This window comes from Mustelus asterias, chromosome 6 (genome assembly GCF_964213995.1).
Source record: "Mustelus asterias chromosome 6, sMusAst1.hap1.1, whole genome shotgun sequence".
Classification (NCBI taxonomy): Eukaryota; Metazoa; Chordata; class Chondrichthyes; order Carcharhiniformes; family Triakidae; genus Mustelus; species Mustelus asterias.
The window spans coordinates 74,012,609-74,031,227 of NC_135806.1; the positions used below are offsets into that span (position 1 = coordinate 74,012,609).

An 18,619-nucleotide genomic window follows, 5' to 3' on the forward strand; every position below is an offset into this window, starting at 1 on the left:
GCAGGGCAAATTTAAACGTTTCAAAAATAGACATTGACCACTTATCGGATATTCACCAACAGCTCACTTGTTCCCTGTAGAGCAGAAAGCAATTTCAAAATTCCACATTCTGTCCAAAGCCGCACTCAGTGTCTGGCAACTTTGGGCCAGGATGGAGGGATTGTTGAGCGAAGAAGCTCTTTGATGTTGAGCTTGCAAAGACTGTATTTGTCCCAGTCCAGGCAGCAGGAGGGCATGGCAAGGCAGCCTCAGTCAAGCCCACAGATGTTGTGCACAGGGCATTGTCATAACATCACGTGTGTTGGTCTGAGGCGTTTCTGGCATCATACTGGACCACAGATGACAGACTCTGTCAGAGAAGGCATCTTCAGCTTTTAGATAGGGAAAAGACACAAAGGGGGCATTCAAGGGTGTCGGAGGGAGGTATAAGTCAGATTGTGCAAGTGTCCTCAAGATGGGGAGGGTTGAAGTTCACTCGGGCCATAGGCACATCTACCTCATCATGTTCCGGGGGTAACAAAGGAGTATCCACCACAGTCATGATGGGATCAAGGAATACAGCGGGAGGATTGAGAAGTTCTTGGAGGGAGGGAAACCTGAACATTAAGCACCTGCAGGACAATAGAAGGGATTTTCACACTCACAGGGACAGTACAAGCATGTCTGGTAGTGAGACCTCAGAGCAGGACATCCAAGTGCCTGGCCAAAGCAACCTCAGAGCAGTCAGTCATGTAAAGTTTTTGTTGAGGGGCGGTGTGCAGTGGGGGAAGAAAGAAGCACCTTGAAACGAACCCGCTGCTGGCCTGGTTTTTTGAGTGATTAATTTTCGACACTGGAACTAAGCTTTGAACCCACATTCACTAATCAATCAGTGACTGAAAGAGGTCCTTTCGAGACTAATGCTGAATCATGTCTGTTTCTCATTGATAGTGCAGAGAGGAGGCCATCAGGAAGATGAATCCTGGATTCATCACTGCCTGCATTATTGCTAACAGGCAGGAGAGAAGGAGGAAAAGATTATGATGGAGGCGCCAAGCTCACCAAAGTAAAGAGCTAATCCCTCAGGATCAAGAGCCAACAGGGCCCCCTCTGGATGCAGAGGATGAGGCTCACTGAGATGTTGTGCATAGGCACCACGCAAGACCGAGGGTATATAGAACTTGCATGTCTTATCTGCAGACGCCTGCACATGTTCAAGGATCTGGTGACTCAAACTTGCCATATTCTTCAGGAATGGGCACCACAGGGACTGGGAGGGCATCCATTGCCACTAACTGTGAAAGTAACAGCTGCGCTGAACTTCTATGTGGGTGGCTTCTTCCAGGGCTCTCTTGGGGACCTCAAATGTTCACTCACAAATACATACATGAGGTGACAATTTTGCCAAGGCCCGCAATTATGTCAACTTTGACAGAGATCAAACGAGCTAGGATGCCAGAGCAGTGTGCTGTGCTGTGATTTCCTGATTCCATAGGTCCAGGGAGCTAGCAACCGCACTCATGTGGCCATAAAAGTCCTTTGGCAACAGGCACCCCAAACATAAACAGCAAAGGCTTCCACTCGCTCAATGTACAGTTGGCCTGTGTCCGTAAGAAACTGATCATGCAGGTTTGTGAGCATCACTGACAAGGCCAGAGTTTGGTACTCACCTCTAATTGCCCTTGGAGAAGGTGATGATGAGCCACCTTCTTAAACCAAATGCAACCCATGTGGTGTAGACACACTCTCACAGTGCTGTTAGGAAGAACATTCCCAGATTTAACCCAGTGATAGTGAAGGAGTGGCAAAAGTTTTCCAAGTCAGTATGGTGTTTGGTGTGCAGCTGCACTTGCCTTCTAGGTGGTAGAGGTTACGATTTTAGAAGGTACTGTTGGAGGAGGCTGGCTGAATTGCTACAGGGCATCTTGTAAATGGTACATACTGTTGCCACTGAGTGTCAGTGGTTGAGGGAGCGAATGTTGAAGGTGGTGCATGGGGTGCTGATCAAGCAAGCTGCTTTTCACTGGATGGTGTTGAGATTCTCAAGTGTTGTTGAAGCTGCACTCATCTAGGCGAGTAGAGAGTATTCCGTCACACTCCTGACTTGTAAATGGTGGATAGGCTTTGGGGAGCCAGGAGATGAGTTACACTGTATTTGTAGCCACAGTACTTTAATGGCTGGCCCAGTTCAGTCTCCTAGTTATTGTAGATTTTGGGATCTTGCTGGATTAATAAACGGCTGCCATGTTTTTCTTTCAAAATATGGATGTGAAATATTTGTCGTGCATTGTAAAAGTGAATTTAATTTATGTAAGTACAATATTCACAATTCTAATTGTCATTTTTCACTCAGGTTGGTAAACTAATACAGGAGGCAGCAGGCAAGAGTAATCTAAAGAGAGTAACACTGGAACTTGGAGGGAAAAATCCAAACATCATATTTGCCGATGCAGACTGTTAGTATTAAAAGTTATTTTATTCAATTTTAAATCCATCAGCTGTCTCTTCTGTTTATTCTTACTTGATATTGAGATTTGGGTGATATTTGCAAGTTGTATTATTGCCCAGGCTCAGTTATATAGAATCCATACAGTGCAGAAGGAGGCCATTTGGCCTGACGAGTATGTACATATTCTCGAAAGAGCATTTTACCTAGGCCCATGCCACCACCAAATCCCCATTACCCCACATATTTACCATGGCTAATCCACCTAACCTACACATCTTTGGAGTTTGGGACGAACCGGAGCACCCAGAGTAAACCCACACAGACACGAGGAGAACGTACAAACTCCATACAGACAGTGACCCAAAGCAGGAATTGAATCTGGGTCTCTGGTGACGTGAGGCAGCAGTGCTAACCACTGTGCTACCCAAGAAGATGGTGGTGGGGTTTCTGTGGACTCAGACACAGCAATAGGGAAAGATCAGCAATAAACGTTCACATCACAATCTGTGTGACTTTTCGTGGAATTTGTAATTGATACATTTTCCATTACCATGGTGCTCTTGTCTTTCTTGGTGGCAGATGTCAGGAGCTGGAAAGTGCTGGCAAAATAAGCTTTTTACAGAGTTGATGCAATGCATCCTCTGGATCGTATGTACTGCAGAGACAGTGTACTTCTGGTAGAGGGAAGGAAATTGAGATCAGTTACAAGAGCACCAATGAAGCAGACTGCTCTATTCTGGATAGTCACAAACTGGTGCTGTTGAAGGCGAGAGAGAGGTGTTAAGGCCTTTCATTGCTGGAGATGTCCATTGTTTCCCATTATATGTGCAGAAGTTATATCACTTGTAAACCCAAGCCTGGATATTGGCCAGCTCCTGTTGTAAGCTGAGCTGACATGGACTAGTTCATTCATTTTCCTTTGGTGGAGTAGGTTCTTTATCTTAATCTCTTTGTTTTTTTTAGAATTAACATTAATGAGTTGGCAATTTGGTTTTTGAATTCAGATGCATTGGGAATAAGTTTGTATTCCCATTACTCCGCAGCAAATTCAACCACCTCACTCCAACACCCTATCTAATTATCAGGCACGTAAATAGTGGGCAGCGCCAATCAGGTGATGCTTAATTTATTACCTAGTGGTGAAAGACATAACTACCTATGATGTTGAAATATAATCAAACTAGAATAAGTATTGGCCAAAAGACTGTGTGCTTCATTTTATTGTATTGGAATTTGACAAAGCAGCGTAAACCTTTATAGAAAACTGTTTTTTTGTTAATTGTTATAATCTGAAAGCTAGTTGCTCAATAATTACTTCTCTAAGTTCCACCACTTATAAATGTGGACACAGCTAAATCAATGAATCTTAGTTTCTTGAAATGAATACAGCATAAAAACTGTTCATTCGGAAGTCCGATTAACTGTGGCCAAAATTCAAACAATGATTCATTATTCAGTAAGTGGCCACTGCACTTTATTGTCCAAGCCGCTGTTCTCCATTTGCTGTCTTTCCTAGTGTGATATACAATGGTAGCTCACAAACTATGCCAAGATCTCACTTAGGTGCAGTAATATCAGCTGCAAAATCTCATAAATCCAAAACTGAGCTTGATACTACGCTACCAGAATGGCTCACTGAGAATACTTAATGCAAGAGAGGCTGGTAATAAAACATCCAAAACAAAAAGGTACATTTTTCTGTGTTAACTACATGACCCGGCGTTTGAGAAACTACTCACATTCCAATCATATTCAGTTGTCAATTGTATGATCTCCTTCGGCTCCATTGTTCTCAAGCTGATGTCGTTTGCTATGAAGCTTATATCCCACCACAGCCTGGCAATGAGAGGGACCCAACTTGAGGTTCCCTGTGGCAGCAATAATTGTGACTTTTAAAGAAATATCAAATAAAATAATAGGAAGTCTATTATATTGTTTATGGAATATAAAGCAGACAACGAATAACCTCCCAGAATGTCTATCATCTGTAAGTGAGACAATTGGGAACTGGTAAACTGGATTAAAAAGTTAAACTGTTTAGTAGGACCAGTTGTTCCAATGACTAAGGTATGCAACAAATGCCAGAATATTCTGATTGTCATTTTAAGTGATTATTAATATTTTAAGTCTTTTTTACATATTCAATTCCATACATCAAATTATTGAAAATGTATTATGTCACTTCACATAATTGTTTTGAAAGTATAAAAGGTTATAAACTCTGCATGTTAATATTTAATAAATGGATCTAGTTGATATAATATAGGTGTAGAACCTCCATGTGGTTTTGCTGTTTTAACTGCAGCTTTAATGATCACTTTTGGGTTTCTAGAGAAATTAATTAATTAAACTGCATTACATTTCTCAAAATGTTGTCCAAATTTTCAAATACGAATGAACATGCCATTATAACTCATATTTTGCAGTGGACTTTGCCATTGAACAAGCTCATCACGGTCTCTTCTTCAATCAAGGTCAGTGCTGTTTAGCAGGATCCAGAATATTTGTGGAAGAATCTGTCTACAAAGAATTTGTCAGCAAGAGCATTTCACTGGCACAGAAGCGTGTTATCGGAAATCCTTTACATGTAGCAGTCACCCATGGGCCACAGGTAACAGAGAAAAGGTTTTGCATAGAATGTGGTTAGACGAATTAAAGAGTTAACATGATGCTATAATCTATGAGAGAAAAGCTCTTAAGTGGCCAACTTCTGAACTCTGATAGTCTGGCTTTAAGCAATATCCATTGTTCATTCATTTTTTATACTTAAAAACTAACAATTGAAGTCTGCTACAGTTATGGAGTCTGTTGCTATCTGTTACGATGGCTTTCTGAACATATTGAGAATTATTAGATTACAAGAATATCTGAAAGCATAGAATGTCTTCTGGAAGGCATTTGATAAAAAGTCTCTCATAAGGGGCAGATAATTAAAGTTGAAACTCATGTAACAGAAGACAAATTGTTGGCTGACTCAGAAAATTCTGAGTTGAAGGAGATAGAGAATAGGTATAAGTGACAGGGTATCTATATGTCCTGTCATCCTACAAGGATCTATATTGGAACTTCACTATTCATTGTATTCATTAACATGTTAGTTTATGGGATGGAATGCCACATATCCAAATTTTTCCAATGACATAAAGATAGGTTGTATTATAAGCAGTGTGAATGGAAGCATAAAATTGCTGAAATATTGACAGATTAATTGAATAAGAACTTTGGCAAGTTGATTTCAATATAGGCAAATATCATCCACTTTAGACTTACAAAGGGCAGTATAGGCTACTCCCTAAGTGGCAAAAGATAGAAACAGTAAAGCTCCAAAAGACTCCAAAGGTACGCAGATTATTAAAATATCATGGACCACTACAGACAGTATTCAAAAAGCTTGTTGGAACACTGCTTTTGTATCTTAAGGAACATCCAGAGGACTAGAATACAAAGGGTAAAAATCAAGCTTCAGCTACACAAAGCTGTGGTCAGACCACAACCGGAGTACCGTCAGCAGTTCTGGGCACTTAATCTTGACAAGGATATATCAGCCTTAAAAGTAGAGCAGCATGATCTATCTGCATTCCAGGGGTTAAGTTATGAGGAAAGCTAACACAAACCAGGATTGTCTTCGCTGGAAATTAGAAAATAATGGATGATTTAATTGAAGTTTTTACTTGATTTTAAGAATCAATTTTCACTAGTTGGGGAGTCTAGACTTAAGGAACAAAACCAAAAAATAGAGGCTAGGCAGGGTTTCCCAAACGTTTTGAGCTGCAGAACATCTACTGACCTCCCAAGAGCATCGGCGAACCCCAAGAATTCTCATAATGTCAACGCCACTTTTTTTGCTGCAAAATAGGTGTGAACACAAAATTCCAATGTAAATAAGTCTATTCTAGCTATATCTATTCATTGATTAGGAATTAGGAAGAGGCACACAGTCACAAATACATTCACCCACTACATGGCCCCCTGGCCGAGCCATCCTCCCATGGCCCCTTAACATTAACCTCTGGAAGTAGTACCCCCTTTAGCAATGAGTAATCTGCTAATAATAAAAAGTTCTTTATTTTAAAAAAAGTTTTATGTTTTGTCCTTTTTAGTGGGTCAAGTGATGCTGGAAAGCTGATTCTCATATTGGATACACTCACCTCCCTCTCCCTCACACGCACTCACCTCATTCGCTCACAAACACATTTGCATCTCTCATTCACACGCACATCTCCCACGCTTACCCACTTTTTACTCCCTTTTTCTCACCCACCCACAATCTTGCAGATTCCTGACTTTTTGACTTTTGTTTGCATATGTTGCTGTATGTGCGGCTGTGATATTGAGAAACTCTTATTTATGCCTCTAACATGAACAGGTCATTGTTCTCAGACTTTGAGAATCTATTGGCAAACTATATTATTTGGCAAACAGAGGCACGGACTCAAAGGAACAAGAATTCAAACAAAATGTTGTGAGGTACGAAAATACAACAAGGACGTATATATTATATTAGACACTAGATTGAATAAAGCTGGATTATTGTGTCAAATTCTGGGCAGCTTTCTTTAGAAAGGGCATGCAATCTCAGGAATGGGTACAGGCGAGACCTATCGAAATGGTTCCCGTTATAGAGTGCAGCGGCTGCACTTATGCTCTTTAAAGAAATGAACTCAAAGGAGGTTTTGATTAATGATGTTTGAAATCAAGAAGGTTTTGATAGAGTAAATTTAAAAAAAACTGTGCCCAAAGTCTGAAGGATAATTAATCAAAGGACAATGGCTTAATTTGATCAACGGAAGTTCCAAATGGGTAATTTGATAGGTGTTTGACAAGATCCCACATGGCAGATTGGTCAAATAATGGCCGAGTAACAATAGACAAAGGCTAAAGGTCAATGGATGCTCTTGTGAATAGAAAGTTGTTTCAAGTGATGTTCCATTGGATTTGGTGTTGGGACCCTTGCATGTTCGTGTTATAAAGTAACAATTTTGACGTGAATGTGGGGGGCACAATTGGAAAATTTGTGGATGGCCCAAAGATTGGTCGAGTAGTGGACAGTGTAAAGGATAGCTATAATCTCCAAAACAATATTGATGAGTTGGTGAAGTGAGTGGTAAAATGGCAGATGGATTTTAACATAGAGAAGTGTGAGGTAATGCATTTAGGGAGGTCAAACAGTCACAGGGAACACACAATAAATGCAAATATACTAAGAAGGATAGATGAAGTGAGATGTCTTGGTGTAAAGTTCACAGGTCTCTAAAGGCAGCAGTTCCAGTAGACAACATTGTAAAGAAGGCAGATGGAATGTTCCCTTTCATTGGTACAGGTAAAGAACATAAAAGTAAGGATATAATATTGGAATTATGTAAAACAGTGGTGAGGCAACAACTGGTATATTTTGTGCAGTTCTGGTCACCATTCTGACAGGAAGGACACAATTGCTGTGAGTGTCACGGACCCTCTGGAGGCCCTACACAAGGAGGGGGTGAGGGGAGGGGGATCACAGACCCCAGTTTGGAAACCCCTGGTCTAGGCCTTTCATTTGCAAAAAAAACTTTGATTCCCTTGAAACCGCTTTGCATCTTCCTCACTGTTGTATTCATGTTTGTTCCCAGTTGGAACAAGATCACTTTAAGAGTTTGATCACATGACATTGATGCTGTCATCGGCCATTTGTGTGGGCAAATGGACAGTCTATCCTAACAGCCTTTAGAGAAAGCACTCTTGTTTGCTTGTGCCTTTGTTGCCTGCAAGCCTATACTTTAAAAATACCACAAAAGAAAACTGGTGATGAGGAGGTCGGAACCAAGCTGGCAAACTCCCTCGAGAGATAATCAAATATAAAAAAATCGTGATCCATGCTGCAGACATCCAAAAGGATTAAGATGATAAAGAAATCGGTATACCAAAGTTGGCAATGGAGGGGTGCCAAATATCGGTAGCAGCCATTGAAGAAGCCAAAATTTAAATAAAGATTTTGGAGAAAACAGCATCAAAAAGAAACTCACCCACATGCTCTACCCAGAAAGATCTGGAACAGTACAGGAAGCATTGTGAGTAAAAGAAAATACCCTGCAACAATTATTTCGAGTTGGGATGTTGCAAAACTTGGAAGGAAACAGGCTGTGCTCAGGTTATCTTGTTTGAAAGAAAAAGAAGTGAGGAGTGCTAAACACTTTGTGGCACATTGTGCAAGCTCTTCCCACAGTAACGATGGCAGGAGCTTTTGCCACCATGGGACCCTATGATGAAAGCACTGAACAGATACTGGAAGATTCGTGTCCAAGCAAATAAAATTGCGCCAGACATTGTAATCCAAACTTTTGAGTATCATGAGGGAAAAACATTCAACCTTTTGTGAAGCCTGGTGCTGCCAGAAAAACCAGGCTCAAAACCTATGATGAGATTGAAGACATATTGCAGGGCCACTCTACAACTAAACCGTTGGTCATCACCAAGAAGTTCAGGTTCCATAAATGTAGCCAACAACAAGGTGAACCAATCACACAATTCATACCTACTTTAAAGAAATTAGCTGAATACTGTGAATAGCCTTTGATAATGTTATATTGTGTTTCATTGCAGTAATCTCTGATATAAAGGGGGGGTGAAAGAGTTGTGTATTCCTGTTTGTTCCTTGTTGGAACAAGGTCACGCTAAGGGCCCGATTTTACCGTTTTCATTCTAAGTGCTGAATCTGGGCGCAATTCAGATCCAACTTGGAAATCTGCTTTCAGGCGCCCCCATACGCACTTAGCCTGAAAAAAAATCACGGGTCTGAATCGCGCTGTGGGCGGGGCTTATGAGAAAGCGGCCCGGGAAAAGTGGGAACGATGGCCCCCACAGACATCACTGTCCCCCTTATCTACCCACCCACCCCCCCCCGCTACCCAGACTGATCGCAAATCTCTGCCCCCCTTCCTCCTCACTGATCACCTGCAAAGTGGCAGCGGACCACCCCTGCTCTCCCCCCACCCCCCTCACCAGTGAGCAATCGGGCCTCCCCGCCCCCCCCACCAGAGATACATCTTACCCACCTCCCTCCTCCCCCCCACAAACCAGAGAACGATCTGGCCTCTCTCCTCCCCCCCACAAACCAGAGAACGATCTGGCCTCCCTCCCCCCGTCCCCCAGAGGTACATCTGACCCGCCTCTTCCTCCCTCCCCACCCCCTCACCAGAGAATGATCAGGCCCACCTCCCCCCCCCCTCCGCTGCCTCCCCTCACCAGAGAATGATCTGCCCCCCCTCCCCCCCCTCCCCCCTGCACCACCACCACCGATCTGAGTCAGAGAGCCATTGGAAGCTCTGAACTTACCTCCTCAGCAGCTGGAGCGCCTGAAACAGACTTTTATTTAGCATGTCTATTTCGGCCCGATTCCGGATCGGCGAACGTGGTGGGAAAGGGGGAAATGCTGATAAAGTTGGGCGGGCAATTCATTAATTCAATTTAAATGCATGCAAATGCACGAAAACAGGTTCGACGCAATGGTGAAATCGGACTCTAAGAGTCTGACCACATGACGTATTGATGACCGTCAGCCGTTTGCACAGGCAAACAGGCAATTTATCCTCCTGTAGAGTAAAGACCTTTCCAATGAAGCTCTTTGTACCTTCGTGGTCTGCAAACCTATCCTTTAAAAATACCACACTCACAACATACATTCCCACCTAGCTTTGAGTCATCCACAAACTTGCTGATATTATATTTGGTCTCCACATCCAAATCATTCATATATATTGTGAACAGCTGGGACCCAAGTACTGATCCTTGTGGTACCCCACTAGTCTTGGCTTGTTAATGCGAGAATGACCCATTTATTCCAGCTTTCTGTTTTCTGCCCATTAACCAATCCTTAACTCTTGCCAGTATATTACCTCCTATGACATTCTGCTGATCAACCTCCTGTGGGAGACTTTCACAAGCTTTCTGAAAATCCAAGTAAACTACATCCACTGACCTCCCTAGAGTTAGGTCACAGATCAGCCATGATCTCACTGAATCTTGAAATAGGCCCAAGGGGCTAAATGACTTACTGCTGTGACAATCAAGGTTCTGAGACATACATCAGATTACAATTTTGAGATACAAGTAGGCAGAACATATCCCAATCATGCACTGCCCAATTGTATCCCCTTGAAGGGACTTCTGGATGCTACTCAGAATATGGGAAAATTTTTCTTTAAACTTTAACTTTTAAATTCTGGTTCATGCAAGGCCTGCTAATGATCAACAACACCTCACTCCATGTCCCACTCTAACTATCTATTGCATCCATGTAGAAGCTGGCTGATTACTCAGTGCACTGGATTGGGCTCAGCAGCAGCAAAATGAGGCCAGGACCACAAAACAGCTTGGGTTTCATGGCATTAACGGTGGACATATCCTATTCAACAACTGCCCATTGTGTGTCTCAAATTAAAATAAGCCTTACTACAGGGGGAATGGTGACCTAGTTGTAATGTCGCTGGGCTAGTAAAGCAGATACTCTGGCTAAAGCTCTGGGGACATGGGTTCAAATCCCAGCAAGGCAGCTGGTAGAATCTGAAATCAGTTAATAAAGTTGCAATATAAGGCTAGTCACAGTAATGGTGACCATGAAAATATCGTTGAATGTTCTAAAAAAAAACCCGGTTCACTAATGACCTTAAAGGATGGAAATCTGCCATCCTTACCTGATCTGTGACTCCAGACCCACAGGAATGTGGTTCACTCGTACATGTCCTCTGAAATAACCTAGCAGTGTCACTTCAAGGGCAATTAGGGATGGGCATTTGGACCTATTAGGAATTTGACTTATTTTTATTAATCCCAATCAGATATAAAATCAGAGGATATTGTGAATTTGTAGTACATGTGATATGAGATTGCTTAATGCTGTTGTTAAATGCAGGACTAGTCTACAAAGGACCATAGTATATCTCTCCATTAGTGAAAGACAATGGATTACATAGCTTGAGGGACACCATTCCACATCAAGCAAGAGGAAAGACAAGGAGACAAGCCTTCATGAATTATCACAGCATGCTTCTGCAACACACTGTGGCCACCCAGCCCACTGAGCTAACTAATTCCCAGAGTACATGTACATTTCAAACTTTAATTCTACTCTAACCACAACTCAGTGATTAATCATTGCCATTTATTCAAATACAATGCAATTGCAATATCATTTAATATCTCACTGAGCTGTTAAATATAGGATATAGGTTTTGTAACTATCCCAGTTTACTGAAATAGTACACACTGACCCATTATTTTGTGTTAATGGTACAATGTCACAGCATTAACTTAACGGAATGTGCTGTGGAATGTAGGAGTGGTTATTATCACTGTTTAAATATGATACTGTAACAGTAAACTTGGTTACATCAGCATTGCAGTATTATCTGGCAAAGAGATTGCAATAATTGTAATACATTGTCTTCCCAAGGCACCGAGTTACAGGAAGTCTACTGAATTATCATTTTGACTGAGACAATTCTGACAGTCACAAGAAGCAATAACTAATGTGAAGGGATATTATAAGGAAAGATACATATCACTAAACATATTCAACCTTAAAATTATACCTCAGAGCACTAATTTACTAATAATCAAACAATAAAAATTGGAAACTGCAAATTCTGGAAGTCTGAAATCGCCAAAACACCGAAAGCACTCAATAGACCAGGCAGAATCGATGGGCAGAAAATGGGGTCAATTTAAAAAACTAACCAGCGGAGGAGGCTTCATGAATAGCCAATCATCAGTAGTGGGGGATCCCAGCACAATAGGATGAAGCACTTGTAACCATCAGCTAAAAACGGAGGGAGCTCTGGAGGAGTACAAAGAAAGTAGGAAAGTACTCAAACGGGGAATTAGAAGAGCAAAAAGGGGTCACGAAATGTTCTTGGCAGACAGGATTAAGGAGAATCCCAAGGCATTTTATTCATACGTTAGGAACAAAAGGGTTGTTAGGGAAAAAATCGGACCTCTCAGGGACAAAAGTGGGGATTTATGCTTGGAGCCCAAAGAAGTAGGGGAGATCCTAAATGAATACTTTGCGTCGGTATTCACAAAGGAGAGGGATGTGTTGACTGGGAGTGTCTCGGAGGGGAGTGTTGAACCGTTGGAGAAAATCTCCATTACAAAGGAGGAAGTGTAAGGTTTGTTAGAGAATATAAAGACTGACAAATCCCCAGGGCCTGATGGAATCTATCCAAGGCTGCTCAGGGAGACGAGAGGTGAAATCGTTGGGCCTCTGATGCAAATCTTTGTCTCGTCACTGGACGCAGGTGAGGTCCCAGAGGATTGGAGGATAGCTAATGTGGTCCCATTATTTAAGAAGGGTAGGAAGGATAACCCGGGTAATTATAGGCCGGTGAGCTTGACGTCCGTGGTGGGGAAGTTGTTGGAGAAGATTCTTAGAGATAGGATGAATGCGCATTTAGAAAGGAATAAACTCATTAACGATAGTCAGCATGGTTTTGTGAGAGGGAGGTCATGCCTCACTAACCTGGTGGTGTTTTTTGAAGAAGTGACCAGAATGGTTGACGAAGGAAGGGCCGTGGATGTTGTCTATATGGACTTTAGTAAAGCGTTTGACAAAGTCCCTCATGGTAGGCTAGTGAAAAAGGTTGGATCTCATGGGATAAAGGGGGAGGTGGCTAGATGGGTGGAGAACTGGCTTGGTCATAGAAGACAGAGGGTGGTAGTGGAAGGGTCTTTTTCCGGCTGGAGGCCTGTGACTAGTGGTGTTCCGCAGGGCTCTGTATTGGGACCTCTGCTGTTTGTGATTTATATAAATGATCTGGAAGAAGGAGTAACTGGGGTGATCAGTAAGTTTGCGGACGACACAAAACTGGCAGGACTTGCAGATAGTGAGGAACATTGTCAGAGGCTACAGAAGGATATAGATAGGCTGGAAATTTGAGCAAAGAAATGGCAGATGGAGTTCAATCCTGATAAATGCGAAGTGATGCATTTTGGTGGGAATAATGTAGGGAGGAGCTACACGATAAATGGAAGAACCATAAAGGGTGTAGAGACGCAGAGGGACCTGGGTGTGCAAGTCCACAGATCTTTGAAGGTGACGTCACAGGTGGAGAAGGTGGTGAAGAAGGCATATGGCATGCTTGCCTTTATAGGACGGGGCATAGAGTATAAAAGTTGGGGTCTGATGTTGCAGATGTATAGAACGTTGGTTCGGCCGCATTTGGAATACTGCGTCCAGTTCTGGTCGCCACACTACCAGAAGGACGTGGAGGCTTTGGAGAGAGTACAGAGGAGGTTTACCAGGATGTTGCCTGGTATGGAGGGGCTTGGTTATGAGGAGAGATTGGGGAAACTGGGGTTGTTCTCCTTGGAAAGACGGAGGATGAGGGGAGACTTAATAGAGGTGTATAAAATTATGAAAGGCATAGATACGGTGAACGGTGGGAAGCTTTTCCCCGGGTCGGTGGTGACGTTCACGAGGGGTCATAGGTTCAAGGTGAAGGGGGGGAGGTTTAACACAGATATCAGAAGGACATATTTTACACAGAGGGTCGTGGGGGCCTGGAATGGGTTGCCGGGCAAGGTGGTGGAGGCGGACACACTGGGAACGTTTAAGACTTATCTAGACAGCTATATGAACGGAGTGGGAATGGAGGGATACAAAAGAGTGGTCTAGTTTGGACCAGGGAGCGGCGCGGGCTAATTGTTCTTTGTTTCTCGTTTCAAGGCTTCATTCTATGATCATCTTGCTGGTGCCAGTACAGAGCGAGACTGCGGATAGTTGGGAACCTGTCTCCGGGGCAGGGAATTCAGATGGTGTTCGTAAAGCAGAAGTGGAAATGAATAGGGTTGGGAAGCATTTTCTGATCAGGGCCAGTGTGATCTCCTGGACTCGTTTCGATCGCTTCAGGGGGTCGGAGAGGAATTTCCCAGATTTTTTTTTCCCCATATTGGCCCTGGGGTTTTCACTCTGGGTTTTCGCCTCTCCCTGGAGATCACATGGTCTGGAATGGGGGGGTGGGGGTGAGTTAATAGGTTGTGATGAACAAAGCATCGTAGCTGTGAGGGACAGCTCGGTGGATAGGATATTAGGATGTAGATAGGCTGGAAAATTGGGCGGGGATCCTGGATTCAGGATTCAATCCTGGACCGGGGAGCGGCGCGGGCTTGGAGGGCCGAAGGGCCTGTTCCTGTGCTGTATTGTTCTTTGTTCTTTGTTCATCTTTAGTCAGAAGTGGTGGGTGGATGATACTTCTCAGCCTCCTGCCGAGTTCCCCAGCCTTTAGCCAATTCAATTCACTACACATGATGTCAAGTAATGGCTGAGCACACTGAATACAACAAAGGTTTTGGGCCTCGACAATACCCCAGCTTTATTACTGAAGACTTGTGCTCCAGAACAAGCTGTATCTTTAGCCAAGCCGTTACAGTACAGCTACAACACTGGCATCTACCCAAACAAGTGGAAAATACCCCTGATATGTACAGCGCAGAAGAGGCTCTTCAGCCCATTCAGTCTACGCCAACACATTAGAAACACCTGAAGTCCCACCTAATCCCACCTGGCAGCACTTGGCCCATAGCCCTGAATGTTATGATGTGCCAAGTGCTCATCCAGATACCTTTTAAAGAATGTGAGACAACCCGCCTCGACCACCCTCCCAGGCAGCGCTTTCCAGACCGTCACCCCCTCTAGGTAAAAATCTTTTTCCTCTCATCCCCCCAACCCTCTTGCCCCTCACTTTGAATCTATGTCCCCTAATGACTGATCCTGCAACCAAGGGGAACAGCTGCTCCTTATGTACTCTATCCATGTCTTTCATAATCTTGTGTACCTCAATCAGGTTGCCCTTCAGTCTTCTCTGCTCAACCCAAGCCTACACAACCTGTCTTCATAACTTAAATGTTCCATCCCAGGCAGTATCCTGGTGAATCTCCTCTGCACCCCCTCCAGTGCAATCACATCCTTCCTATAATGTGGCGACCAGAATTGCACACAGTACTCTAGCTGTGGCCTCACCAAAGTTCTATACAACTCCAACATGACTTCCCTGTTTTTGTAACCTATGCCTCGATTGATAAAGGCAAGTGTCCCATTTGCCTTTTTCAGCCCCCTACTAACATGCCTTTCCACTTCTATGGACAAATACGCCAAGGTCCCTTTGTTCCACAGAACTTCCTAGTGTCCTGCCATTCATTGAGTACTTTCTTGTCAAATTACTCCTTCCAAAGTGTATCACCTCACACTTTTCAGGGTTAAATTCCATCTGTCACTTATCTGCCCATTTGTCCATTCCATCTAGATCTTCTTGTAGCCCAAGACACTCTGCTTCACTGTTAACCACCCATCCAATCTTTGTGTCATCTGCAAACTTACTAAGCCTACCCCCCACATAGTCATCAATAACATTTATATAAATGACGAATAATAGGGGATCCAATACGGACCCCTGTGCTGCACCACTGGACACTGGCTTCCAGTGACTGAAGCAGCTTTCTGTCATCACCCTCTGTCTCCTACAACTGAGCAAATATTGAATCCACTTTATCAAATTACCCTGTATCCCTTGTGAATTTACCTTCTTTACAAGTCTTCCATGTGGGACCTTGTCAAAGGCTTTGTTGAAATCCTTGATAATGTACTCCAAATAAACTCCAAATAAAGTTAAATGGCTAATTACCACTCACCAGTGTACTCGCAATCTATTCTAAAAGTGACAGAATGTGTTTTTGATAGTGCTTATCAATTAAGCGGCACTTACTCACTAATAACATGCTCACTGATGATCAGGTTATGTTCTGCTAGGACTACACAACTCCAGATCTCATTTCAACATTGGTCCAAACATGGACAAAATAGCAGAATATCAGAGGTGAAGTGAGAATGACTGCTCTTGACAACAAGGCAACATTTAATACATGGCATCAAAGAGCCCCAGTAAAATTGCGCCAATGGAAATCTCGAGGGAAACACTTCACTGATTGGAGATTACAAAAATAAGTTGGTTGTTGTTGATTGAGACCCAGGACATTGTTGCAGGAGCTCCTCAGGCTAGTATCCTAGGTCTGTCTAACTTCAGCTGTATCATCAATGAGCTTTTTCCATTATAAAATCAAAAGTGGAGAAGTTTGTTGATTCACAATTCCTAAGGTAATGAAGCAGTTAATGTGTTCATGCAAAAAGGCCTGATCAACATTAAAGTTTGGACTGATGAGAGGCAAGTAACATTCACACCATATGAGGACCAGGCAATGGTCATCTCCAATCAAGGCAAATCTAACCATTTCTCCTGATATTCCATAACATTAGCATTGCTGAATCCCCATCATCAATACCCTGAGGATTGACTGGAAAATTAACTGTGCCAGCTCTATAATCCATACAAATACTGTGGATACAAGAGCAGGCCTTGTGCTCCATGTGGGAAGCTGGGAACATTTCCAGTGCTGTGTGCAGGAAGTGTCTCCAGTTGCAGTTCCTGGAAGCCTGGGTTTCGGAGCTGGAGCGGCAGCTGCGTACACTGTGGAGCATCCGCGAAGCTGAGATTATCAGTACAGAGAGGTCGCCACTCTGCCGACTAAAACTCCTCAGGCAAAAAGGGAATGAGTGACTATCAGACAGAGCAAGAGGACTTGGGAGGCAGTGCAGGAACCCTCTGTGGTCATTCCCCTGCAGAACAAATATAGACAGTAAGAAGTCTCACAACACCAGGTTAAAGTCCAACAGGTTTATTTGGTAGCAAATACCATAAGCTTTCGGAGCGCTGCCCCTTCGTCAGATGGAGTGAAAATCTGTTCTCCAACAGTGCACAGCGACACAACATGTAACTTGATGTTGTGTCTCTGTGCACTGTTGGAGAACAGATTTTCACTCCATCTGACGAAGGGGCAGCGCTCCGAAAGCTTATGGTATTTGCTACCAAATAAACCTGTTGGACTTTAACCTGGTGTTGTGAGACTTCTTACTGTGCTTACCCCAGTCCAACACCGGCATCTCCACATCAGAACAAATATAGAAACATGGAAACGAGAAGCAAAAGTAGGCTATTCGGCCATTCGAGCCTGCTCCGCCATTCATTTTGATCATGGCTGATCATCGAATTCAATATCCTGATCCCCCTTTCCCCCCATATCCCTTGGTGTCTTTAGCCCCAAGAGCTATATTTAATTCCTTCTTGAAATCAGACAATGTTTTGGCCTCAACTACATTCAATGGTAGTGAGTTCCACACATTCAACACCCTCTGGGTGAAGAAATTTCTCCTCACCGCAGTTCTAAAAGGTTTACCCCTTATCCTCAAACTACGACCCCTAGTTCTGGACTCTCTTCACCATTGAGAACATTCTTTATGAATCTACCCTGTCTAATACTGTTAGAATTTTATAAGTTTCTATGAAATCCCTTCTCACTCTTCTAAATGCCAGTGAATATAATCTTAACCGACTTAGTCTCTTCTCATATGACAGACCTGCCATCCCAGGAATCAGGCTGGTAAACCTTCACTGTACTCCCTCTATGGCAAGGACATCCTTCCTCAGATAAAGGCATCAAAACTGCACATAATACTCCAGGGGGCCTCACCAACACCCTATGCAATTGCAGCAAAACATCCCTATCTCTTTACTCAAATCCTCTTGCTATGAAGGCCAACATACCATTTATCTTTTTTACAGCCTGCTATATCTGCGCACTTACTTTCAGTGACTGATGCACGAGGACACCAAGGTCTTGCTGAGTATCCACCTCGCTCAATTTACACCCATTCAAGTAATAATGTCTTCCTATTATTGCTACCAAAGTGGATAACCTCATACTTAGCCACATTACACTGCATCTGCCATGCATATGCTCACACACTCAGCCTGTCCAAATCACACTGAAGCATCTCTGCATCCTCCTCACAGCTCACCCTCCTAACCAACATTGTATCATCTGCAAATTTGGAGATAATACATTCAATTCACTCTTCCAAATCATTAATATATAATGTGAACAGATGGGTTCCTAGCACAGACCCCTGCGGAACCCCATTAGTCACTGTCTGCCAATCAGAAAAAGACCCATTTATGCCAACTTGTTGTTTCCTATCTGCTAACCAGCTTTCTATCCATCTCAAGACATTACCTGCAATCCCATGTGTTTTAACAATAGTCTGTTATGTGAGACCTTGTTGAAAGCCTTCTGAATGTCTAAATAAACCACATTCACTGTTCTCCTTGT

At 43.1% G+C, this 18,619-nt stretch overlaps 1 protein-coding gene across 4 annotated transcripts in view; it reads left to right on the plus strand.

Annotated features, from left to right (window-relative positions):
* Positions 1-18,619, plus strand: part of LOC144494934 (aldehyde dehydrogenase 1A1-like) — a 134,901-nt gene that overhangs the window by 99,889 nt on the left and 16,393 nt on the right. For all 4 annotated transcript variants that reach the window (XM_078214554.1, XM_078214557.1, XM_078214556.1 and 1 more), the window contains exons 9-10: positions 2,333-2,435; positions 4,855-5,039. In XM_078214554.1, coding sequence (XP_078070680.1) covers positions 2,333-2,435; positions 4,855-5,039 — 288 coding nt within the window. The remainder of the gene's footprint in view (positions 1-2,332; positions 2,436-4,854; positions 5,040-18,619) is intronic.